Source organism: Mixophyes fleayi, chromosome 6, assembly GCF_038048845.1.
Source record: "Mixophyes fleayi isolate aMixFle1 chromosome 6, aMixFle1.hap1, whole genome shotgun sequence".
Lineage (NCBI taxonomy): Eukaryota > Metazoa > Chordata > Amphibia > Anura > Limnodynastidae > Mixophyes > Mixophyes fleayi.
The window spans coordinates 117,840,603-117,868,566 of NC_134407.1; the positions used below are offsets into that span (position 1 = coordinate 117,840,603).

General features: G+C 39.7%; 1 protein-coding gene across 1 annotated transcript in view; it reads left to right on the forward strand.

Moving 5' to 3' along the window:
- Positions 1–25,027, forward strand: part of FUOM (fucose mutarotase) — a 60,888-nt gene extending 35,861 nt beyond the window's left edge. Inside the window, exons 3-6 of the mRNA XM_075217185.1 lie at positions 19,839–19,909; positions 21,691–21,789; positions 23,635–23,708; positions 24,688–25,027. Of these exons, the coding sequence (XP_075073286.1) occupies positions 19,839–19,909; positions 21,691–21,789; positions 23,635–23,708; positions 24,688–24,754 (311 nt within the window). The 3' untranslated portion in view covers positions 24,755–25,027. The remainder of the gene's footprint in view (positions 1–19,838; positions 19,910–21,690; positions 21,790–23,634; positions 23,709–24,687) is intronic.
- Positions 25,028–27,964: the final 2,937 nt, after the last annotated feature.

Sequence of the window (27,964 nt, forward strand, 5' to 3'; positions counted from 1 at the left end):
TACCACACATACAGTTAATTTTGCCCTCCGCAGCAGCGCAATTTTTTTTACCATGCTCAACTATAAGGGGTGTGTGAAGTTCATGAAGTTGTTGTACCAGGGCCCTGAATTTCTCTTGGCAGCCCTGGTGCTGGGTCTTCCTGGGGTGGACTACGTAACAATGAAAGAGTTTGATTATATGAACCAAATTCTGCATGAAATAATGTTGGGGTATTTGGAGGAAAAGCAAATGCTTGAAATAGAAATAGGTGGTGTAAAGCAGTAGCATGATGAAAATACAAACATTTTAGGAAAAAGTGTTGACGATTGCTCTTCTCAATACTGACTTGAAGATTTATGCTATGTTAATCGCCAACAGGCTTAGCCCTATCATACCTGGCCTAGTGCACCCTGATCAGGTGGGCTTTGTCAGGGGGCATCAAGCCTCTGATAACATGAGAAGAGTCTTAAATATTGTGGAATATGTCTTTAGATCTCGTGATGAGCTGTTGATGCTCTCCCTGGACGCAGAGAAGGCATTCGATAGACTCCACTTGGGATATATGAGACAGGTCTTGCTGAAATTTGGCTTTACTGGCAGTATTTTGAAGGCGATCATGGCACTGTATGACGGCCCATCCGCCAAAGTGTTTAGCAATGGATTCCTCTCTGACAAATTCTAATGGTACTAGACAGGGTTGCCCCTTGTGCCCTCTCGCATATAAATTGGCCATTGAACCTTTGTCGGAATGTACACGCCGCTCCAGTGCTTGTAAGGGTTTCAGTCTCCAGGGGACCGACCATGGCCTTTCTCTGTTTGCGGACGATGTGCTGCTCCTTGTGTCCGGTCCGAAGACCTCATTATTGGACCTACACAAAATACTAGCTGAATATAGCCGGGCATCGTATTATAAGCTAAACACTACAAAAACTGATGCTCTCCCCCATTAATCTCCCACTAGACTCCTTGACACGTCTGAAGACTTGTTTTAAATATGCTTGGAAAGAACACTCGCTTTCCTACCTGGGGATACACATCCTGGCCAACATTTCTGATGTCTTTGACATTAATTATTTGCTATTGATTTCCCAACTTACCAGATTATCAACTACTTGGACGGGCTTTGAGGTCTCCTGACTGGGCAGAGTGGCTGCGTTAAAAAAGATGCTGCTCCCTAAACTCATATATGTCTTCAGAACAATCCCATATCTGCTCCCAAAGAAGTGTATGGACGCACTGCACACTCTTATGCTTTAGTACATCTGGAGATGTAAGCCCTTCTGCCTGTCGTGCCCTACCTAACCTAGTAAAATATCAAGAGGCATGTATTGTATCTCAGATCCGAGATTGGGCCCTTCAAGCTCATCACAAGCCTTGGGTTAACCTTGAACGTGCCCTTCACCCTTCATTTCCCATAGCTGAACTGATCTGGCTCCCTCATCCCCTGAGACCCCCCCTCCCCAGCCCCCCTCTTCCATTCGAGATGCACTTAAGGTTTGGGATAGGACTTATGCCAGACCTTGACTTCTTCCCTGAGAGCTTTTTTTCTTTGGCACACTTATTTGGCACTGGGGGTCTCTGCTACTTTGCACAGCTGCAGGATAGCTTTCTCCTTCCCTCTAAAGACTTCTAGAAGTACCTGTGGCTGCGGCATTGGACCACTGAACTTCTTCGCCAGACCTGACCGTTAAACCCTCCACAACCCCTTCTGTATTCTAAACTGACTAGAGGCAACAATAAAGGAGGCATTACATTCTGGTACACCTATCTCACCTCTCTCCCCATTATGACTAAACATACCTCTCAACGAAAGTGGGAATCTTATCTGGATATATCTCTTTCCCCAACTCAATATATATATATATATTATCAAAAATGTCTAAATGCACTAACCACCTAGAAATGTTTATGAAGCTTCTGTATAGGACCTTCCTAACCCTGTCCTGCCTATGCAAGAAATGGCCCTCTCACTCTCCGCTTTGTTGGCGTAGATGCGGGGCAGTCGGAGATGTGTTCAGGTCCTGTCCAGTAATTCAGCCAGTTTTGGGTAGAAGTCTTTTGGCTAGCAAAAAAAAGTCAGGAATGTGAAACGAACCTCATCTCCACTCATTTTTCTCTTCCAACTATTCCTCAAACAACTACCAAAACATCAAAGATATGTGTGGGGCCATATCCTTATCACTGCTAGAGCGGCCATTGCACAACTGTGGAAGCAACCCTCTCCTCCCTCCATCTACAAAATTGTGAGTAAAATTGACTTAAGTTATGAGATGGAGATATATGAGGTCCCTTACTCTGTGGCACCATCCTCACCCATAGTCAAGTGGATGTCCTGGCATGAGTTCACCACTGAAGGCGAGGGTTCTAAGATGTTATGTCCACCAGACTTGTTGACCACTACTACATTTGACCCTCTTGATCAGCCTTTTCAAGCTCCCCCATGAAACATACAATAGCTTGGTCCTAGCCTATTAGCTACCTGAAGTATGCCTTGTATATTAACTTTCATGTACTAATAACATTTCATATTTTGATTGTATGTATCTTGTATTTTGTCTGCTCCCCACTGGTCCCCTTCCCATTCCCTTCCTTTTTTTCTGTATGCCTTTCCCTTGCCATTTAAATACCCTAATAAAAATAATTCTGTTTAAAAAAAAAAAAAAATGTCGGCAGACTAAATGCCAACACTTCGATTCTGGTGACAGCTTGAAAACGTGGTAAGGGTAATTGTCAACATTCATAATGTCGACAGTGAAAATGCCCACATTTCCATTGTCTACATTTTGTACCTAACTCTTAAAAAGAGTGTCTGGATGAAGGGTGTGAAATTAAGGCTCTTAAAGAGCATTTTGCAGAGCCAGCAAGAAAGACAGCTGTCACTGCTTGTGAGGAGACAGGCACACAATTGCCAGTTATGGCTAAACACCGGAATTTGAAATATCGAAAGAGACCACATTTATAGCCGAGCACAGAAAGTACAAGAAGTTGTTGTTTTGAACCAAACAACTGTGGTAGTTCGGCAGGAAATGTCATGAAATGTCATGAATGTATAAAGCGTCATCAGAGCGAAACAAAGTGCATACACGAGAAAGTGGCCCATCAAACGCTGATGCTAAAAGAAAGATTATTTAATTGAATTGATACATACAAGGCTCATGGAGTTTGAATTGTCTAAATATCATCTGACTGTAAAACATAAAGAAGTTTTGCAGTTGAGGCTGTCCAAAAGTCCTTTGAGGAATATGACAAATCCCTCCACTCCAGACTCATGCTGAGTGCATAAAAGAGTGAGATGCTGAGATAAGGAGATTGAAATTTAGTAATATTCTCCCCTCTCAAGGGTACAAAATGGACAAGAAGTTGCCCTCAGTATCTTCAAGTGTCAGGGAAAAAAAAATGTACAAGACTATAAGCAGGCTGCTATTGAGGCGTTGGCTATTCCTACCTTGACACATCAAAAAACAGAAGCAACACAGAAGGCAGAATCATACCTACTGATGTGCAAGGCCTCTTTGGAGGACAGAGATCTTATGCTAAAGGATGAGTTGACCAAGAATCAGTGTTGTTGCGAAGACATGGAAAAGCAGATCAATTTGTTTCAAGATTACATAGAATATGATGACCTTTTACCTCTCTGTCTATATTGCCCAGTATTGTTTTATTACTGTGTTTGTTCCCAGGTGTAAAGCGCTATATATTATGCTGGCGCTTTATAAATAAATGATAATGTTTAATAGGGAGCTCTCAAGGTGTCTTTCAGTGAAGAATTGAAGTCATATGAGCAAGCTATGGAACTCACATTTGTAAGACTGGGAAGAAGAGACAAGATTTGAAGTTGCACAACTGGAATGTTTGTGATACTGGCAGTGTGTAGAGCAATATATGAAGCTCAAATCCAGGCGCTTATATTTATAAATGAACAAGATGTTGAGATCCTGGCAGCTTCAGCAGACAAATGAGGTGAAAAAGAACTTAGAATTTTTAATGAGGTTCTGAAAAGTGAGCGTAATGAGCTAGCCAATGTGGTGAAGCCTCATCTGGCTAATAAGATGGCAGCTCTAGGGTAACAATCAATCTGGGTTTATGAGCTCTAAGAAACTGTCTCAAAAAATATTTGTTTGACAAAAGTTTCATCATTTGCAGATGATTATGATAATGAGTTGTCGGTTGGAGAAAGTCTCCAAATGAAAGCACCAAAGAACCGAATAATGAAGTGGTTGGAGGTCCAGAAAGCACTGGCAGAGGATACTGGCTATGACAGTGTTTATAAGGACATGCAAAACAAGATATGCAATAAACTGTGATTTTGATTTGATGACAAATAAGGTGCCTACCTTGCCGAGGAAAGAAGTTGATGAGATGTTTACCTCTGGTCATGGATGTGGTATACATGTTGCAGTTACCATAAAGAAATACGTTGCTAAGGAAAAGAAACCTAAAGGAAAAGAGCAGATCCCGAGAGAACAAAGCCAGGAGATTTCGCAATACTTTCAAGAAATCAGGAAGATGAGGGTTATTTAAAATAATCAAACTATTTTAAGAACGGATTAAATACTTGTTCCCAGGAAATAACAGTGGATCAGCAAAATAGTAAATAAGAGTTTGAAAAGTTCTGTCTGTAACGATGAGCACCAGTTAACTGTGCACTGTGGAAATAGAAATGCAGCTGACCATTACCATGAACAGTAAAGTAGAGCTAAAAGCATCTCCAAAGCCATGTGTCTCTTTCTGTCTCTAGCCAAGGTTTGATAGGATAGGTAGTATGTTTTTAGTTTTACTGTGTAGTGCTGTTGGCCACTGCGGAATTCACCTGGAATGGAAGGAAGCACACTGGATACCTGAATAGAGTCCACCCTAAAACAGCTGAAGAGCACCTATCTGTGGTAAGTACCTAAGTTAGGGATGTTTTGTTTTTGGATCTTTAGTTAGCATTTAGTAATATTCTCCTCTCTTTACTCTTTTGTGAGTCTGTGGAAGGGAGAGACAATAATAAAATGTGCATCATCAGGTCTGTGGAGCCTGTGACAATCTTTTATTTATGGACATATAAATAAAGGATTCCTGAACAATTAAAAGTAATGCTATCTTGGATGATGAAGTCATTTGTGACTAAAGAAGATTTACATGCTAAGTAAGGGATGAAAAGAGCTAGATCACCAGTCTAACCTTTGAAGGACTTCAGGGGTGAAAAGGCACTAAAATTGACCTCCATTCCAAATAGCTAGCTTTTCAGATAGGACCTCTATTCCTTTAGAGGACTGTTTTGAGAAACTTGATATTTGTTCTGGAACTACCTTTTAAGACAGGTGTGGCTATAGCCTCAGTGTCCAGAGCACTCAGACCATGGGGAGAAACTCTGGGTATTTGTCCACACCTGTTATTTATTGAATTGAGGTGTTTCAATCAGACCCGTTGCCAGAGGTGTATAAAATCAAGCACCTAACCATGCAGTCTCCATTTGCAACCGTTTGTGATGCAAAATGGGTCATTCTGAAGAGCGCAGTGACTTCAAGCATGGTACTGTGATAGGATGCCACCTTTGCAATAAGACTGTTCCTGAAATTTCATACCTGCTGGATATTCCACGGCCAACTGTAATTGATATTATTAGAAAGTGGAAGCATTTAGGAACAACAGTAACTCGGCCATAATACGGAAGACCATGTAACATCAAAGAGCGAGGTCAACGACTTCTAAGATGCATGAAGCGTAAAAGTAACCAACGCTCCGATGATTCCATAGCTGAAGAGTTCCGAACTTCCACTGGCATTAATGTGAGCACAAAAACTGTTTGGTGAGAGCTAATTTAGTGGGTTTTCATGGCCGAGCAGCTGCATGCAAGCCTCACATCACCAAGTGCAATGCAAAGCATCGGATGGAGTGGTGTAAAGCACACTGACGCTAGACCGTGAAACGTGTTCTGTGGAGTGATGACTTGCGCTTCTCTGTTTGGCAGTCAGATGGGTGAGTCTGGGTTTGGCGTATGCCAGGAGTACGTTGCCTGACTGCATTATGCCAACTGTGAAATTTGGTGTAGGTGGGATAATATTATGGAGCTGTTTTTCAGGGTTTGGGCTAGGCCCCTTATTTCCAGTGAAGTGTACAAAGCAAGGACTACGAAGACATGTTTTGAGTTCGGTGTGAAAGACCTTTACTGGCCCGCACAGAGCCCTGATCTCCACCCCATCGAACACCTTCTGGAACACAGATTCAACATCAGTGCCTGACCTCGTAAATGCTCTACAGAAAGAATGGGCATAAATTCTCACAGAAACACTCCAACATTTTGTGCAAAGCCTTACAAGAAGAGTGGAAGCTGTTATCACTGCAAAAGGGGGACCAGCTCCATATTAAAGTATATATATATTTGAATACAATGTCATTACAGTCCCTGTTGGTGTAATGGTCAAGCGTCCGAATACTTTTGTCCAAATAGTGTACTTCCTTAAAAGCATTGAGATTATGCTTTTCAGCCAGGAGTATGACTTCGGCAGCAGTAGCTAGAAGAGCTCTCTGCATCCATGGGCAGCAGATGTTAGATGACTCTAAGAATAGTTTAACTGCTGTTCCCACTGAACGTTCCTTGCTCTTTATTGCTAGATGTCAAATTTGTGACTAGTACATCCAGCTGTCTGCTACAAAATCAAATGGTTAATTCTCTTCATTCCATCAACATTTTAAGAATGTAAGAAGCTAAAAACCTCTGACAATACACTAGGCAAAGTGGTGCCAGAATATCCAAACAGCCCTTTCAGGCAATTAAGATTAAAGGTGGTAGACCAGGTCGAAAAATCTTTCAATTGCCTAGCTCATCACTCATTGTTTCCTGTGGGCGGCGGGATTTCAGATTTTTGAAAAATCTAGACAAATTCTATTCAGGATAACTGGATTCTGGACATTGGAGATGGTACAAAATAAAATTTCATCATGTTTCCAGGAAGAACCTCTTTGTCAAATCCAGATTCCCATTTGGAAGTGTTAAACATGAGTCTATAAACACTACAGGAAGCCTAATTAATTGCTTTTGTACTGCCAGGTCAGGCTTTTACTGTAACCTTTTTGTGGTGAAAAAATCTGAAAGTGTTTTTCCAAACTGTACTAAATGTTTTTGTGGCAACTCAATTGCTTTGTACATACAATGCATTTCTGTATGAAGTCCATAATTTATATTCTTGCCCCTAATGCAAGAAAAATTTATGACTTTCATAGAGCTTCAGGATGCTTACTTTCATTAGAGATGCTCACTGACCCCCGTGTTTTGGTTTTGGATCTGGATTACCTTTGGGTTTTGGTTTTGCCAAAACCACCCTTGCGTGTTTTGGTTTTAGTTTTGTTTAGACATTTTTTACAAAATTAATTTTTTTGGGCTAAAATCACACAATTTTGGTTTTATTTTGTACCTACATTATTATTAAACTCAATAACACTAAATTCCAGTGATTTCCATTTAATTTTTACCATCTTGCAGCTCACAATATGCTTTTCATATACTTTCAGACAAATACTGCAGAGATTTGGCTGGATGGTAAGCGGCAGAGCAATGACTCAAACACGTGGCAGTTCCTAGCACATCTAGGAAACATTGCAACGAGCGCTCCACCTGTTTCTTGGATAAGTGAGGTAATTCTACAGCTAATAAATGTCAACAAACGCTGACTCCCCCCCCCCCCCCCCCCGGAATGCATGCTTTTATCAGACACACACCAATCCAGGGTGCCAGACAATGCACTAAAAAGAGCTATTGAAATTCACAGTAAAAAGACAGTTCATCAGTGAGCTTAGAATCAGCCCCAATGAACTGCTTTAAGAACGCTATTAATCAAAATGACCAAAGCACCTTTTCTCTTTGGGTGTATATTACACCCTACACTTATTAATGCAAATTACGAAAAAAAGCCTACAAAGACTCATAGATTAATAAAAATGACCAAAGCACCTTTTCTCTTTGGGTGTATATTACACCCTACACTTATTAGTGCAAATTCAGAAAAATACAGTTTAATCCCTGCTAGGCCCTCTCTAAACAAGCTATCAATGGCCTAAAAGCATGTTAGACCAACAGTGCTGTGAAGTGAATTCTACACTGTCAAGATGATCTCATCATCTTCAGCATCATCCTCGCCCTCATCAGTGTACATCATCATCGCAGACTATTAATTCATCTCCGCTGGAATCTGCCATTAGAGAAGTCAGTTCTTGGATGTATTTGCCGGTAAAGGCCTTCCTCGTGGGAGATGTAGTTCATTTTGATGAACATCATCTTTTCCATATTTTTAAGAAGTAACCTCCTACGTCAATCACTGACAAGGTTCCCGGCTGTGTTGAATACTCTTCCTGAGTACACACTGGAGGGTTGGCAGCTTAGGTATTGCAAAGCAAGTTTGTACATGGGTTTCCAAATGGCTTGTTTTTCCTCCCAGTATGGAAAGGGACTGTCTGACATTTCAATTAACTCTTGAAAATAATCCTCCACCATCCTTTGCATGTTAATAGTAGGATTGGATGGAGTTATAGCCGAGGTCACACTTTTTTGGTAAAATCTTTCAAACCAGCCCAGATGTCAAACTTGTGGTCTGCCACCTGCGTCATCCCTGCTTTCTTTGGAAAAGTGCAATTTTTTCCGAGCAGCAGCTTCCTGAGAAACTGAAGGAGAAGACGTTGTCAAGCCAAGGCCCAGTTTGGCGGTCAACTTACTGACCAAGAGCTCCTTGCAACTGTTCAGATCTCGGTCATTTGGAAGCATTGAATCGATGTAGGTCTTAAACCTCAGATCAAGCACAGTTGCCAAAACATAGTGATCCGACTTCAAGATTTTAATAACTCTTGGATCATTGCGAAGCGAATAAAGTACTTGATCTACAAGGCCAACATACTTTGCAGAATTGCTTTCTTTCATCTCCTCCTTCAGTTTGTCAAGCTGCTTTTCCAAAACTCGAATTAAGGGAATGACTAGGCTCAAGCTAGCAGAGTCTGAACCTCACTTCACATGTCTTAACTTCAAATGGTTTCAGCACCTTGCACAGCACAGAAATACATTCCCCCTCCTTTCCCAATGTCATGGCTTGTGCAATACACTTGTATGGCTTTGCGCTGTTCCACCATCCTCTGAAGCATGTACAGGGTGGAATTCCACCTTGTTAACACCTCTTGCTTAAGTTGGTAGCAGGGCAAATTAAATTGTTCTTGGAGCTGCTGCAATCTCTTACATGCTGTGGCAGAATGCTGGAAATGTCCTGAAATTTTACGGGCCACCGAAAGCATCTCCTGCACCTCACGGTTATTTTTCAAGAAGCTCTGCACCACCAAGTTGATTGTGTGAGCAAAACAGGGAATGTGATCGAATTCACCCAGCTGTAATGCTCGCACAATATTGTTGGCGTTATCAGAAATAACATATCTTGGGGAGAGTCCAAGTGGTATAAGCCATGTATCAATGACATGCCTTAGTTTTCGTAACAAATTGTCAGCTGTATGTCTGTTAGTGAAGCCGGTGATACAAAGAGTGGCCTGCCTGTGAGAAATGTTACGTAGTGGTGTAAATGCTGCTTCTGTTCCTGCTTGTGAAGGTGAATGACCAACCCAGTGTGCTGTCACAGTCATATAATATTTGGTTTGGCCACTTCCACTTGTCCACATATCTGTGGTTAAGTGTACAGTGGGTAGAATGGCATTTTTGAGCACAATTAATACATTTTTAGGAACATTTTGGTACAGCTTTTCTTGAAAAATGGTGTCGCGATGGAATTTTGTAACGGGGACTCAAAACCTCAATTAACTGTGAAAAACAGCTGTGTTTATAGTGGATATTGGATGCAGATCTAACACTAGCATAGTCGCCATGTCGTTTGTGATCCGCTTTGCAACTGGGTGACTGCTGTCATACTTGCTTCCTCTGGCAAAAGATTGTTTCACAGTTAATTGTTGTAAAGTACTAGTGCTATTCTTTTTGGGCTTCTTATGGGAGGAAGATTCACCCCCAGCAGCAGCAACAGCAGCAGCAGCAGTGGGACTAACGCTCAAGAATTCTTCAGAGGAATCAATTATAGTGCAGGAGTCATCAAGCCTTACCAAGTTGGATGCAGGACTAACTCCGATCGTTACTGAGGATATTGATGATGATGGTGTTGTGTGTGTAGATTGCAGGCGTCGGGATGTAGGTGAGAGAATGGTCCTAGCTGATGATAGACTGCTTGTTGTTATTTTTTTTACTATAACTTTCAGCTTTTCCCAACACCTTGCCATGAACTCGCGTCAAATGGCGTAACATGGATGAGGTTCCAATATGGTCCCTCCCACGACTGACTGTGGCTTTACATACACTACAAATGGCTAGACAACTGTTGTCAGGATTTGGGTAGAAATAGTTCCACACATAATAAGTGGCTTTTTGGTCTTATGTCCAGGCATGACAATGGCCTTCTTCTTGTCACGTGCCAGAATTGCTTCCACTGGTGCAGGACTTACACAAACAACCTCATCCTCATCAACGTCCTCATTAGCGCCCTTGTCGGCTACACAAATATCATCCTCTTCCAATTCCAATGTGGCATTCTCAATTGGTGTATCACCAGTTAGTCGGGCTGTTCAGGCACACATCAGCAGAAATGCTGAAAGTGTATAGAGATGAAAAAAAACATCCGCGCTAAATAGGATAGCTGCCACTAATTATACTAATGATAGAATCCACCCAATTTCTATAATATAACATATAACAAAAAAAATATAACATACGGCGCTAAACTTTTGCTCATACAAATGTATACAATATAATCGAGTCCAGAGTTATCCAGAGTCCATACCATAAATTAATCCAGGAATTGATCAAATAATCCACCTAGATGTATGTTCACTGAATTCTCAAGTTCTTCTCCCATATACTGAGAATAACTACCAAAACTTGTAGGGAAAAATTCCTGTTGGTATTGTTATCCTCAAAACAAAGAAAAACATGTATCAGAATAAATCAAGTGGTATTCCCCTTATTCAGGCACACCTCATGTGTTCAATTCTAACTTAAAAGATTTTCATATAAAGTCAGAAAGGCCCCTCCACGTGATGTTTTATAGTGGGTCATGCAACAAAATGTGACTAAAAACATGTATTCACACCATGATATTCACTTACACGATTAATGGTGTAATTCGCCACATATCATCATAACTGGTTTGTTTGAATCACATAGATATTTCTCCTGTGGATTTTCTCTCATACAATTTTCAAGATGGAGAGATTTCAACAAAACAGGGAAAATAGAAAGGATATATAGTGTTTTATCCTTTAATACAAACAGCTACCAATATTACAATGCAGAGTACAAATAATTAAAAAGGACAAAGTCCCATCCACAAACAGCGTATATAGATAGATGCAAGTCCGCCTACCAGAGCTCCAGAATACAAGCAGCATGTGTTATATCCACGGGCATATCTCCTCTCCATGGAATGAAGGTATTAGCTCTGTAAAGGTGGCACGTCCCTGTGTATCCAACGCGTTTCGACCTCACCCAGATGGTCTTTATCAAGGCTTCTCCTATATGCTGGAAAAGTCCTCCAGTGAAAGTGTCACGGTCTATGCCACATAAAGCTTCAGCAGGGAACTGTGACCACTTTCCGCAGCGTCATCTGATGTAAACCCAGAAATGCTGAAAGGGCTGTATGGGTATGGGTACACTATCAGAATGGTCACGATTACACATACCACTCGTGTCTGGACTCTCCTCAGGGATTGGTGTCCTTTCTGATTCTGAGCATACTTTTCCTTCAATGCCTTACTGTTTTCTTGCAGTTCGGCTTTAACACGTAAGAGTAGTTGTGCGCCACTTTTGGACTCCGAATTACTTGGTCTTGCTTGGACACGAGTGACCTTACAAGAAGAAGCCTCAGTAATATTTTTAGATCTTGCACTCATAGAGAAAGGCAAAGGCCTCATTCTTTCTTTGCCACTGCATGTGTAGAATGGCATGTTGGCAATTATTTTTTTATCGGCAGTTAACTTTTCCTGTATTACAGCTCTTTTTCTCTTCGACATGGTAAAAGGTGCTTTTTTGTTTGATTTTTTTTTTCCCTGACTTCAAAAGACTATGTACTTTTACATAGGCTTTACCAGATGACGTACAGGGAAGACTATCATCAGGACTGGTGGCGGCAGCTGCTTGCTGCTCCTGCTCATATGTGTACTGCTGTGAATCCATTTTAATGACACCCCAAACACTTTGTAGTGCAAATTCAGAAATATACAGTGCTGCTATATTACAATTTCAGCACTCAGGAAATACAGCTTTTTTCGAAGGGGGAATATAAGACCCCAAACAGTTTGTAGTGCAAATTCAGAAAAATGTTTGCTCTATACTGCTCTATACTGTGATCTAACCCTTCTCTGTCCCTCTCTCAAATGGCGCTAGATCGCCGTGGAGGCGGGTATTTATTGATTCTAGAAATCGGGAGATCAGACGACGTCCTGATGACGTTTTGACATCTGAATATGCGCGAGAGTACCGACCTCGGCTCGGTTCTTGGATCCCCGAAGTTCGGGTGGGTTCGGTTTCAAGGAAACTGAGCCCGTCCATCTCTAACTTTCATAGACCTGCAGTTCATCACCAGATATTTTTCGGGTTCTTTGTTTTGGGTCATGACTTCCCGTTCACCTGTCTTCCCTTTTGGCCTGACAACATCCCCAAGGACCTTCATCAAGGTATTGATTACACATGTAATGGAACTGAGAAAGCAGGAAATCGTTCTCTGGCCTTATCTGGACAACATCCTAGTAATGGTGACGTTAGAGCACATTGTCCAAGTCAGCACAACTCAAGTACTTAATTCGAGTTATGAAAATCTTGAAGTTTTTTCTGCATACACATGGCTGAAAAGTAGGTGAGGCTTCTAATGCCAGCACATGAATGTTTTCCACCACCATTGGCATTCTCCTTTGCACAAGGTGGCAGACTTCAATCAAAGGGGTCACAAACAGAACTTTCTGGATCAAGTCAACCGATTTACAAGAACCACCAGGGAGAGCCTCAACTGGTGGCATGATCAAAAACTAAAGGAACAACTAGTGCCTCTTCTAGAACCAGAATGGACAATTTGACAGATTTCTGTTCCACAGGCTGGAAAGCCCATCTCCTAGCAAAAATGATGCATGGTCACAGAAAGAAAGGAGACTACATGTAAAAGTTCTGTAAATTAGCAGTCTGGGAGGAAATCTAACATCTTCTCTTACAACTCTATATTCTCAGACAACAGGAAGGTAGTTGCCTTCATAAACCGTCAAAGAGGGACCAGGAGCAACACCATAATGGCGCAAGTAGCAAAAGTCATGTCTTGGACAGAGGAAAATCTTGGGTCTCCCTTAGCACTCTATTGGGGGCAAGCAAAAAGCCATAACATATTATCTCAGACAAAATCAAGTTTATCCAGGATAGTGGACTCTGCATCAGGAAATCTTATAATTATTAACAAAGTTTAGTCTCCCCAAAAAGACCTGATGGTGACAGATCCAAACACCAAGATAGACAGGTTTTTCTCTCCCCATGATCCTGTGGATCTTCCAGCTAGGGTATGTCTTCCCTCCTTTTTTGCTCACATCCCCAAAAAAATTAAAAAGAGAAGACAGAAGTCATAGGAAGTCTTCAATTCTGGCCATGGCAACCACTGTTTTCTGTAGGAGATGCTTCTGGAACAATCATGACCTCCACCCCTTTGACTAGATCTTCTACACAAAGGGCCAGTTCTTCATCCAAATCTAGGCGGTCTAGCTTTGATGGCATTGAGTTTGAGTGTTCAGTGTTGAGACTTAAGGGATTCTCAAAAAACGTTATTGACATACTTCTGCAGGCAAGGAAAAAGAACTCTTCTGTGGTCTATTAATGAACTTTTAAAGAATTTTATCGTGTGGTGCAAACCTAAGCTGAATCCAGCTTTGACCAGTATTTCACATATTGGCTAAATGGGTGGTGATTCACCCTCCACTTATTCAAACACAAACGTAAATTTTTATTCTATTTTTATGTTTTTTGTTCTAATTTTTTTTTTTCAGTGGGCCATATGCTATTTGATTGTTCTCGTAGATTATTTGCCTTTAACACATATATAGTTTATTTATTATGTTAACTATCCACTCTATGGTCTAGAACAGGGGTGTCCAACCTTTTAGCTTCCCTGGGCCACATTGGAAGACGACGAGTTGGTTTGGGCCGCACATAAAATACACTAACACTAACGATAGCTGGTCATCGAAAAAACATAGTTAACATATTAAACTTACTTGGAAATGAAGTTAGTAAGAGTTAGGAAACCTATTGCAGAATCATGATTAAAGCAGTAGTCCCATTACCAGCTACAATTTAACTTACCTGCATCTGCCCCTTAGGGGGGTTCGGGGAATTAAATGCCAAAAACTTTTTTTTCCTCTCTTTCTGCACCCATGAATCATTTTTTTTATTGACCAGTTTGAAATGGTCACCGATATAGGTAGCATCAGGAGGACTAATAGAAATCTACAGAGATTTAATGATAGGGTGGCGGGAAAAATGGCTCATGGAGCAGCCTCCGATGAGGGTAACAGTGGGTGATATTTTCACCCTACTCAGCACTGCACATTTAAAATGGTTTAAAATATTAAAAATACAATCATCTCTTAATATTTATATTAGATACATACAGAGAACAAAGCTAGTTCATAATTGCATGGTGCAGAAAGTCCAAATTCAGAGTAACAACAACAAGATACTGGATAATCTTTCACTGCTGCTGATAGTTCGCGCGGGTGACTCCTCTGTGCTGCGCTACGCAATGGATGTCGGGGGTGATGATGTCACCCCCGACATTCACTGCGAGTGCCACACGGAGGAGGAGACCAGGGAGGGAGCCGGAGCGCCAGCTGATGTGACCGGAAGGTAAGTATTTTTTTTTTCAGCGCTGCCCCCTTGCCACAACCAAAACCCCTACTGGGCCACATTTACAACCATGGTCTAGAACACTGATATTTTGTATATTAGGGTTTTTTTTGAAGAAGATATCCCTATTAGCTGTTTAGTCAATATTTTAATAATGTTTTCGTTGTGATATAAAAAAGTTTACTTTGTCTATTATCCCCATTGGGAATTTTGTTTTTGTTGTTGTTCATTTACACTGACTAAATTAAAATGTGAGTTTAAAAAAATAAATTTTTGTTTAAATGTTGTATGGTTCCAACCATTTCTTATGATGTTGGAGAGTTTTACTCCCATGCTAAAACTACTCAGGGACTGTATTAAAAAAATTATTAGACCCACTAAAGGTGATCTACCAAATACAGACTTGCTGGTTGCCAGGGATAACCATATAAGATTACTCCTTTGAAGTCATAGGGGTAAATTGATTAAGTTGCGAGTTTCTGGCTAGCTTGAAAAGTGCAGATGTTGCCTATAGCAACCGATCAGATTCTATTTATCTTTTATTTAGTACAGTTTATAAAATGATAGCTAGAATCTGATTGGTTGCCATAGGGAACATCTCCACTTTTCAAACCCTCCAGAAACTCGCAACTTGATAAAATTACCCCATGGACTTTAAACTCACAACACAGAAGGCCAGTTATATCAGTACAACTGTTCCCCTTGCTACAGGAATAAACAATGCATCCGTTAGATACACTCAGGGCTTGAGTCATTAAGGAGAGCAAAGCAAAAAAAGGAGTAAGTCTTCTCCTGGACAAACCATGTTACAATGCAAGGGGTGCAAATTAGTTTATTATTTTTCACATAAGTTAAATACTGCCTGTTTTTTAAGTAGCACACAAATAATTGATAGCTTTATTTTTACACTGATATTTAAAGTTGATCTATGACATGCCCTATCCCAACTATAAATCTGTGTCCACATTTTAAATTTACCCCACCCCCCACCCCCTTCAATGGAGCATGGTTTTGCCCAGGTTTAAAGCTACTCCTTTGTTATGCTTTACTCTCCTTAATGACTCAGGCCCTCAGAGTACATAATTAGGAATTCCAGGTTGAAAATTAATAAGATATTAATCCTTTTATATAAGTATATATTTTTTTCAAAAGGGCATTTAGATGTTTAATACTCTCTTCCAATAACATATACACATTGGAAGCCTTCTCTTGTGCTAGGGTGAAGATCTATATAAATCATTGTTGAGTTTCTTTGTGTTGTGCCACTGATTAATTTGCATAGTAAAATGAAAAAGTGAATAGAAATCTGTTTAGATAATTGACTAATTGAGCATACATAAAGAACTCTGCAGGTTTATAATAGGTCCCATAAAAAAACAAGTTGTATTCTTTAACATAAATCTGGCAGGCTATAAGAAGAATATTGATCATTGCTATTTTGCCTTGGTTTGTTTATTCAGGCTGCTATTAATAATTTCTAATCTGCATGGCTGTGCGCAGTGTCATGTGACTAACAAGGCAGCCACAGGCACATGGCACATGATGTAGTGTGCAAAGAGACTTTGGAATGCCCCTCCGAGCTCAGCTGCTCTGTGCACCTCCTCTCCCTTATTCCATTACATGGCATGCTGAGAGCTGTGAGTGTGTGTGAATGGCAGCCATACTTGTATTCCTTTCCGAGAGATTTTGAAAAGGAGATAACGAGGGCAGCTTAGTAAAATTACATAACTTGAGATTGCTGCTTTTAAATAGAAATGTATTTTGTAAATCTTCAGTAACATAAAAAGAAATTGTAAATGTTTGTATAACTAAAAATAACTGCAATTTTAAAAACATTTTGCTGACACAAGGCATTCCTTTATGTGGCAATCAAACTAGGAGTATATATATACATATCTTCATATGGGGAGCTGGGAAGCTAAATATATATATCAACTTAATCCTTTTTCAGATAAAATTAAGTTGTATAAACGATATATCAACGACATTCTACTTATTTGGAATGGTACTCGTGATGAATTTGAGGAGTTCCTCGAGTATATTGGTAGGAATGATTATAATCTTAAGTTCACAGCCAACATAAGTAATATACAAGTGGAATATCTGGATCTTGTTTTAACATCAAACGATACACAAGTGATTACCAAAAATTACATCAAGCCTGTCGACACAAACAGCTATCTACACTTTAATAGCTGTCATCAGAGAAGATGGAAGGAGAATATATATATTTCAATAGAATAAAAAGAAATTGTAGTCGCAATAATGATTTTGAGCAACAACTCAGTATTTATGTTGATCGTTTTAAAGAAAGGGGATACCCACAACAGGTTCTTAATGAGGCTACTGAGAAAATTAATAAGAAGGATAGGACTGAAACTTTGAGATATACCGCTAAATCAGAGAAAGGTGAAATCATACCGTTCATTACGGAATTTAATAGTGTAGAACATTTGGTTAGGTCAACTATAAGAAAACATTGGGGTATTCTACAAAGAGATCCGATTCTCTCCACAATACTCCCGGATAAACCATTTTTAATTTTTCGGAAAAATCGTAGTTTGAAGGAATTGATAGCTCCAAGTCTACTCTCTAATAAGAAAACCACTGAGAGCTCCTCTAGTTTTATACCTGATAGGATAGGATCAGTGAAGTGTACTCATTGTAATATATGTCAGTACATGAATCCAGCGGTAACCTTTTTTTACAATCATGACAATAGCAGAAAATTTAATGTCAAACAGCGGATAGATTGTTTAACAACCTCCGTTGTTTATATGTTGGAATGCTCATGTAAATTGAAGTACGTTAGTAAGACCAAACGACTTCTAAAATTACGTATTCAGGAGCACATCCATAACATTAAAAACGGAGTTCAAAGTCATTCAGTTTCTAGACATTTTGCATTAAACCATAATAGGGATCCAAAACATCTTAAATTTATGGCTCTGGAAAGAGTAGTTCTCAATTCAAGGGGAGGAGATTTACAGCGTAAACTTTCCCAACGAGAAATGTTTTGGATTTTTCAATTAGGTACTATGACTCCATCTGGACTCAATGAGAACTATGAGTTGGCCCCTTTCTTGTAGTTTGGAGGTTTGGGGTTCCATGATATTTACTGTATATTTTTAAACATTTTTCTCATACTGTTATCCATTGTGGTGTAGTTTGGTGCTTTATATTCTAGGTTGGGGTTGCACTCTGTTTGTAATATAGAATGTAATGACTCCTAAGCAGTGGTGATCTACTATATATTAATAAGATACAACAGAGAGCACAGGTGTGTGCACTACCTCCCTATCCCCCTACCCCCCCCCCCCCCCCCCCCCCCAATCTTCCCTTTTTCCCTTCTCCGTTCTCTGTGGCAGTGTGTCTCTATCAAGTCATCAATGGTTTTCTGATCTAAACCCAGGCTATACAGCAGGGTGTCCTTGGCAAACATATGATGTTTCAGTTTTTTAATAGAAGGTACACTTATAGTTTTGGGTCCAATAATAGGATGCATATTTTATGGGTGGTAGTAGTTCTAGTAACTCTATCGCTCTTACTAGTTATTATTATTCAAGGGTCAGAGATATAGTCATTAGGTGTCTATCTATAGCATTAGGATATAATCTCTATTAGTGCTTAGTCAGGTTGATCACATATACTAAGCAGTGATTTTGGTATCTGTATCTGGTATATTATCACCAGGTTTTAGTTTAGTTACAACAGTTATAGGTTAACCTAGATCTGATCAGTATGTATGTGTTTGTGTATGTGCATGCATATATGTGTTTTTTTATATATTGTATATGTTTTATATATTGTATATTATATTATGTATAACTGTTTTTAATGTTTTTGTATATGGATGTTATGCCATGAGTTCCTCTGGCGCTATGGGGATTATGCAGCGTGTGCGATCATATCCCTTAATTATATAACTTAGCTGACGAGATGAAAGCAAATATCTTGATATATCATTATTGTCTATTACGGGGCATATAGGTGGCTCCACTTGAATATCATATTACATATACGGAATTACAGTACTGATCCGTCCAGTGTATTTGTGAAGATCAATAAAGTTGTTCTGAGGCATGCGCAGTGAGTGGCGGCATCCGCGCATGCGCCAAGATGGCGTCTGGGCTCTTTTTAAAGCTGGTAATTCAGCAGTATATGTATCTGCTGTTTTCTTGCTCCTGATGAAGTCCCGTTTTACCGGGACGAAACGCGTTGAGCCTACTACCTTAGCATCTATCTGCACTCCTTGATGTAAGTGCATATATTTATTTTTTTAATAAAGCGCTATTGTACTTTTTACACCTCCTTTCTTGTCATTATTGCTGCCAATGACTGAGACTGGAAGAGAGGGATTATACAACTGATCCTCTAAAGAATTAATCTTGTGCCAATTTGGAGAGACCATCTGGTACGCAGTTTATATTTATATACCTTTTTTATATGGCTGGTACACACGGGTGTCCTATATATTATAATTGTTGATTTCTGGGCATAAGTGTTTTTGCACGATAAGGAAGCCCCATAGGTGGTGTATATTTCACAGGTGGTGTGATTGCACATCCTGACAATACTACTCTATGTTGTGCTCTGTTTTTTGCATTGTCCATTACTTGACCAACTGGGAGGAACAATCTATGAAGATGATCTTCCTTCTCTGATTAGACGACCTACCAATACCTTATGGTACGCATGATATTAAATCCATTTACGCTATACAAGTGATAATACACATTGAGGCGCCCTGCCTGTCTTCTGTTACAATATATATATATATATATATATATATATATAGGCTAGTGAAGGCAACCCAATAGCATAGTAAAAACTGTGCAGTCCTGAAATGAGAAGTTGTAAGTACAATTGTTACCCGCGTACCCTCTTGCGTTACAGTTGCATACATTTGATTTTTTATCTTTTTCCATTCTACAAAACTGACATTCTAATGTTTATTTTATTAAGGCTTGGGAATTCCTAGACTTTTGGAAGCCATTCTGCAGCTCTTTCCAATGGATACCTACGTCCCACAACCTGTAAGTGCTATCTTGTGCGTAATAATGGATGTGTATAAATTCTATCATATACTGTATATGGTTTAATATAAGTTGGTTTACCCAGTCTGCGGAATAATACCATCAAGTCTGAACTGCATATAATGGTAAAACCATAGTTTCTGTATCAATGATGCACATAAGCATTTTTTTGCATTTTTTCTATGTTTTATTCATAAAAAGACAAATGTAAAGACATAATTAAAACCAATGATGTAAGGGACATAAGCATTTTTTTCTTACTGTGTTTCTGCCTTTACCCTCGTTCCTCAAAATATTGTAAGACACTTCTCATACGTAACTGTAATTCCTCAATCAACAGGATAGGCATTACATTTTAAAAATAAGAGATAATATGCACACATTAAAAGAACAATTAAAAAAATAAAATTCCAGCCCCTTTCCCTAGGAGGACTATATTACAGGTTGTACTATACACCTGATAAACTCACCAAGATGTTTTCTATCTCTGCCCAGAGTTGCTGGAGGAATTGCTGGTGCCCTCTACCAGGTATGGTGGACCTTTCCAAAGATATTTCTCTTCTGAAACAAGATACACAATCTCCTGAATTCCATACTAGAAACACCAATCCCTAAAGACCTCTGAATCCTCCTCCTAGATTATCCTCTCGATCCACTAATTCTGTAACGCTTGCCTCCCTCAAAATCTGTTTGTCTGGTTTCCTTTCCCTTGGCCAACTCCTTCGTAACCCACACCTTTACTTATTTATTATAGATTGTAAGCTTGCAAGCAGGGTTCTCTTACCTCTCTGTCTGTATGTATTACCCAGTATTGTTTTATTAATGTTTGTTCCCAATTGTAACGCGCTACGGAATTTGCTGGCATTATATAAATGTTGATGATGATTATACTTATTTCTGATACTGTTTATGTACTTTTTCCTATGTTCAGTATTCTGTTCAGATTTTTCTAGGTCTTTACTTTTAAACCAGGCTGTTGCTATTTTACTGCTTTTCAACATGGTGCCTTGTGCAGTTTGGGCCTGGTGTAGAGTTGGATCCAAGTCCAGCTCTCAGGCGCAAAATTCTGCTTTATTTTATTGCATAGTAAAATAATGTACAATGTAAGTTGCACTTTAGGCCCCTACACCTGGAGCTTAACTGAAGTACACTAAAGGTGTAGACTTATATTTGTGGCATGTCCCCTGGAGATGCAGCCTTTTTAGAGTAGGCCCCATCTCCACATACCTGTTATTTTTTTGCATATACTCAACTCTACATACTGATGATGATCAAGATTCAACGTTCAGAGACTGGAATTGTTACAGCTAATGTAGTGGTACAAGCACCATGGGTCCCTTTGAAAAAGTTATAACCAGCGCTATGCCTGGCTAGAAGGGTCCCACTACCCCAGCGAATTTCCCACTAACCGGGAGATTCGCAGAGTGGACCCTCCACTATAATAATGGGAACCATGAAATGTCTGTTTGAAAATTCCATAGCGGGATTGGGTCCGCATAAAAAATGCAGACACACACACACACACACATGAAGAAAAATTTTGTGGCTCATTCCAACTTCCCAGGTGCATATTGGAGATTGGGGTAATAAACTAAATAGTTCTTGAGTATATGTCACCACAAAATCCTAGCAAGCCCTTGCAGCCATTAACTGCTTGGGTATGCTGGCTATTGTAGAATTACAAGTGCCTGCATGGCAATCGTTGCCAGTGCCTGCTAGAACATTACTCAGAAGTATTTTGGTTTGCATATTAAGTGCGTGTCTGTTATTTTTTGAGGCAGGCAGCTGTAATGGACCTAGTAGACAGTGATAAAGTGAAAGGCCTGAAGACACCAGTGTGGGACGAGTACAGGACACTGTTGTCCAAAGCTGAATGTTGGGTGAGTGATTTTCTGATTTCCAATAAGGTAACTTCTGTTAAAGGGTCATGTTTTGTGTAAATATATAAATGTTAATCACAAGGGGTGAGATTTTCCAAAAAGTATTTTATGCAGCATTCCTGGGTACCAGTTAAATTTTAATTGATCTGCTCCTTCCCCATTGTGAAATCCCATTCTGCTTTTCTCAGGGCTCCTCCATTTCTATAGAATAATTGTATTGTATTTGTCCATCCACAGCATCTCAATGGATTTGAGGTCTGGACTTTGACTTAGCTGTTTCAAAACCTGTATAAGTCATCCAGCTATAGATTTGATAGTGTGATTAGGATCATTGGCTTGTTTGATGATCCAATATCGAACAAACTTCAGTTTTTGGACAGGTGGACTCACGTTTTCCTTTAGAATACTCTGATGTAAAAAGGAGTTCAAGGTGGACTCAATGATGCCAAGACGTGTAGGTCCTGTGGCTGCAAAACAGCCTCAAATCATCACCCATCCACCACTGTCCTCTGACTGTCCTCTGACGATTTATATCAGGTTTTTCTGTTGATATGCTATGTTTAGTTTTCGACAAACACATTGTTTTGCATTAAAACCAAACAACTCCATTTTGGTCTCATCTGTCCAGAGGACTTTGTTTCAGAAGTCTTGTGCTTCATTTAGATGCAACTTTCCAAAAATAGATTTTTTATGTGTTTTTTAATTTTTTTTTATTTTAGGGGGTGACTTGACTTTCTCCTTCCTACCATTCCATGAAATCCATATTGCTCAGTCTTTTTCTAATATTAGACTCATGGGGCCTGTATCATCTTCGGGCATAGGTCCCATTGTGTGCCGTATCTTGCGTGAAATTGCTCTGTACATCACGCCAGTGAATGCAATTGCATGCAATTCATGTCCAGATGCGAATGACCCTACCAACTGCATACAAATTGAAGCGTGGAATGGGGGAGGAAAGGGGCGGGCACACGTTGGCAATGTACAGTAAGGGTGTGCCAAGGTCGAGTACATGCGCATTTGTCCAATTCAAGCTCTGGGAATCTTAGGTACCTGTTTTTTAGCCGTATCATTTGCACAAGCTGCAGGGCATGAGTAAGTGCGCACTGATATGACTACATGTATGCATGCCAGGACATGTGTTTGCAAGTAATAGAAATGCATACTGTACCTAACATGCATTTTATGAACAGTACGCATTAAGAACATCATGTATTATGTATTTCATGTAAAAAAAATTTTTTTTATTAGGCCTATCATTAATAAAAACACATTATGAGTGGTTCATTTATTTAATCTTTTTAGTACCACCCTATTTGTGTCTCCCCTTTCCCTTTAGGATGTAAGCTCTCATGAGCAGGGCCCTCTTTCCTTGTGTGATCCTTCTACTGTTCCTTCACCCTCTGTACCTCTTGGCCTGCTTCGCTAGCCCTGTTTTCCCTGTTTTCTTAAGCTTTGGCCTTCTTCTCGCTGATTTCTACCATCCATTTCACTATCTGTCCCAGATATAATCTGATTTGCTTTACCCTGTCACCTGTGCTTGTATACATTTTTGTATCATGTTGTGTCTTGGTTCTGTTTTCTGTATATGTAATGTATGAAACTGCGGACCCTTTGTGGCGCCGTACAAGTCAAAGATAATAATAATAATTATTTTGCATGCTTTCTCATGGGACTTGATATTGCACCCTTGAATGTGCATATCCTGCAGTGCAATTATTGCAATCTACAGTTTAGTGGGCTTGAAAGAACAGAATATTTGTAAATTTTCTTTGGTAGCAATAGCTTTATACATTTTCTCCTTATATAAGAAAAGGACAGTAAAACCGGGGTCAATTCTTCTTACAGGCTCCTCTTCAACAAGTGGAAAGATATACTTTCTATCAACGAGCCAAGAGTGCCTTTGCTGTAGTAGCTACTGGGTAAGTTGTCTCATCCAATCCTTTTTTTTTTTTTCTGTGTGCAAATGCATTTTCTGCTTGGTTGGAAAAACTATTCAGCCTACCATAATTCCAGGTGCACGCTTACTTTGTGGTCTTTGAACAACACTTGGAAAATCACTGTCAGCCTGTCATTGCAGAGCCACATGGTGGGAAAAAGGACACTTTACTTCCTGCCTAATATAATTTTTTTTACTTCATAACTTTTTACTTCATAAGTCAGTGCGCCTAGAAGTGTACACTTCTACAGAAGTGTAACTGGAAGGTACAAAATGTGTCCTGCTAAACGTTTAGTACAAAAAGCAATCTCTTGTGTGATTTTATCAGGGGAAAAAATATCCTCCTACAAAGCAGAGGAACACCCATGTGATATGCTCTTACCAGCCAATTGCCTTTTTTTTTTTTTTTTAAATCATCTTATATGCAAATGAAATCTCATTTTTGCACGTTGGTTCAAAAGTTGATGCACCTAATCCGTACTTGGCAAGAAATGTCCATGGTTCTACCAACACCTGCCGTTAGCTTGTTCAAACCTGTGCAATTCAGCAGAAGCCGTTTTGGTCTGCAAATATTTGTGCTTCCCAGTAGATCTGGGTGCAGTTTGGCAAAAGTAGGAAAGTGACATTGTATTTATGCTGTGGTTTTTTTACGGTTAATACATGACCCTTAGTAATGGGAAAATTAATAGGGTTACACATGTGAGCTAGACCCTTGAATGCATGAGTACAGACCAAAACAATTAATACATGGGGCTGAAACATAGAAGACATTTGAATATCCACACTAACTTGCACAGCTAAGTAAAGTAGATGATTGAACAGAATAATGATAAGAGGAAGCCCCTGTTTTGTACATGTATAAAATCATGTCGTACCCGACTAACATATCATTTGTATTAACATAATAACAAACATTAGATGGAATAATCAGCTATGTAATCTTCTTCATCTGCTTATTGTAGAGAAACTGCTCTCTATGGAAACCTAATCTTAAAGAAAGGAGTTATCAGCCCAAGTGATCTGGTGTGAAAATCCCTGTAAATAACTGCTCATCTGTTTGCCGGATATCTGCAGAATGTGGGTCTTCTCAAAACACAAGCATATATAATCTTTTCTATTTCATGACTCTTTCTGTGATTTATTTTACTGATGGGCAGCTGCAATTTATAACAAGTGATATTTAAAAAAAGGAAAAACACACTAAAAATTAGAGATATTTTTATTCTGTCAGCACTGTCTGTAATGTATTAAATAAAACCTTTGTCTGCCAAAGCAGCCAATACAACAGTAGACCTGATTAGAGTTGATTGTTCCGTACCTTTTTCTATTCAGTCTTATGCTAATGCTTTGCAGTTCATTTTGACTACAACTTACATGTATTGTTTTAAGCCGTTTATATGTATTGCAGCAAGAGCATTGACATGGGTTTCCTAAACCAGTCCAGGCTATGTTGCATGGGTTAAAATGTGTAGGTTGCTTTCCTACAAAGGTATTCTCTAAGATACCAGCATGTGTCAATACATCTAAAGAATGTGAGACAGTCAATGAGAAAGTATGCATTCCCTATGAGGTGTAGTGTGTTCATAATGGGATTGGCTGGTTTTGCTGTTACTCAAAATAAATCTGTTACCATAGTAACACCTTCATTTTCAACTATATCAGCCTAGAAACAGCATGGGAAGGGATAGCAGATTATCCCATTGGGAGCAGTAACTACTTTATTGCGGCACTTGCTTGCAGTGTATGCAAACACAAGAATCACTGCTTGCAACTGTATTGTGCAGATCAGAGATAAAACCAAGCACACAGACACCTAGATTACATATGTACTGCATGTTATTTGTAAATACTGTATAAATATTCATGATCATACTGCAGAAAATATGTATGCAGCGAAAGTTGTCAGTTTACCACATTATTAGGACATTTCTGCTTACAAAGAAATGTCTTCAAGATACAAGTAATCTGGAACAGTGTTACCATTTTATTAGATGCAAAAGGACGATCTGAATTACCTTCTCAACACTCACATGAAAATGTGCAATAGATTACAATTAATAAGAGCTTGTAAAATTAGTATTCACATGGTTTGTACTTAAAGCAGTTTGTCTAAGACTATCTGCTATTTATGGTAAATTAGTGGTGGTACAGGTGATCCCGGTCTTCTTCTGGCTCCCTGAGAATTTTCCGCGCCTGCATTCTTAGAGGTTGTTGTGGGAAATCTTGCTTTGAATTCTGCTGAGGATGGTGCAGGTGGTCTCTGTCCTCTTCAGCTGAAAAGGCATTATTTAAATAATTACACTTATTATTGAGGTTAAACGCCATTATCCCATGATATTTCCCATAGAGATGGGTCAGAACCCTAAAATCCCTCCTCCTTGTGATGGACAGGACAGCCTTCAGCTCTGCCGTTAATGCACTCTGTAGTGCCCCACATTCCAGGTTTTGCAGATAGTGTAAATCATATATATCTCTGGTTTAAGTGTGAGTTCTTCTGGGGGTTTATATTTATAATACAGTATGTAAAAAGTAATTTGTAAGATCTCTGTTAGAATATCATTAAACAACTGGTGGCTGACCAGCAATGATTTTGCTTGTATAGCTTGTGAGGCTTGGGCAGCCCCTAAAACAAAACCCCAAATTTTTTTTGGTTCATTCAGGATAGGTTTCTGTTTTCAACAATGCATTGTCTAAACAAACCATATGACAGTTTTATAATTATACAAACCAAAGTGCAGAGCACACTTTATAATTTAAGGTTTCAACCAGCATAAATTGTTTAATGTAGGTATCCATATGAATAAGGGCACCTTGTTGCCATAGATGGACATCCATAATTTGATCAAAATGTACATTTATTATACATAGTTTGTATTGTACTTCCTATAAGTGTGCTCCTGCACTTTGGTTTGTATTGTGTATATGTACTCACAGAGGTATAACACCTTCCTATACATTTGAATAGTGCAGGACAAACCTTGCACGTTTATGATTAACCCACAGAAGAACATTGTCCATCGTGATGGCTTGCTCGGTATTCCTTCAATAGATACTCTAAGGTATACTCTTCTCATAAGAATGAGAATTATAATGAAAATTATACCACATGCCACCTCGTACTTCCTTTTAGGTCGCAACCTGCCAATGACTCATTTGCTATGCCTAGGAAGACTCTTTACAATTATTACAAATTAAAAACTTCTATTTATGGGTTTTGCATTGAAAGAAAGTTTGACACTGGTTAATATAGTTACCAAAAACTAAAATGAGTCATTGCCAGAGACACTTTGCTGCTAAGCCAGTGCATCTAAGCCTGTCATGTGTAGTACTACCTTAATGTAGCTTCATACATAATAATCTCCATCATGTCATATTTATTGAACTTGATTATAATGGTCTTTGCAAAAATGCTCTTAAATTTGTATCTACTTACAAAAACACAAATAGTAAGAAAGGATAGTGGGAGTGGCTTCCAATATGCATAATGTGAGAGATACTGTGAGACATGAGTTTGTCTCTTGAAATAAGAACTGAGATCTGCATAGGACCGAAGGATAATAAAAGCTTTGCTGTATCTTTAACTGAACTATTCTCTGGAGTGTTAACAGTTAATCTTTGGGTACGCCCATCTGGTGTCATAGGGGAGGGGTCTAGGACTATAAGTTGGATGGGCGGAGTTTGCTCAGTCCTTGGCAGTTTGGAAGTTGCAGCGTGCAGACGTGGATCCTGATAAGTATTCCCCCTCTCTGTCTCCTGTTTTTTCCTGCTCGTACTCCCCCTTTTTTCTCTTGCTTTTCCCACTATGTTGTGTGTCATTCTCTGCTAATTTTCTCAACCCTCTGTTCTCTCTTTTTCTTTTCTAAATTCAACCCTCTCCGTTTTTCTCCCTTCTCTTCCAGCCCCCCTTACCCTCCCCCCCCCCCCTCCCGTTTTTGGTGGTGTTGCATTTTGGCCCATTTTCCCTTCCAATTCCCCGGGTGCCTCCCCCAGCGGTAATGGCGGGTGTGGGTCCCCTTCCTTCCTCCGCTAGGCCCAGCGGTTCCCCTCCCTCACCTGCACGGAGATTCAGTGGCAGGCTGAGGGTTCCTCCTTCCCGGGCATCCGCCGAGGGTTATGGTGGTGTTAGCGGGGGTCGCAGAACCAGAAGTGACGGCCGTCACTTCCGGTCGAGGTCAGCTCACGCGGCGGTTCCTCCGGTGGCTGGCGGGCTTGTTATTCCCGGGCAGAGGGCATCCAGGA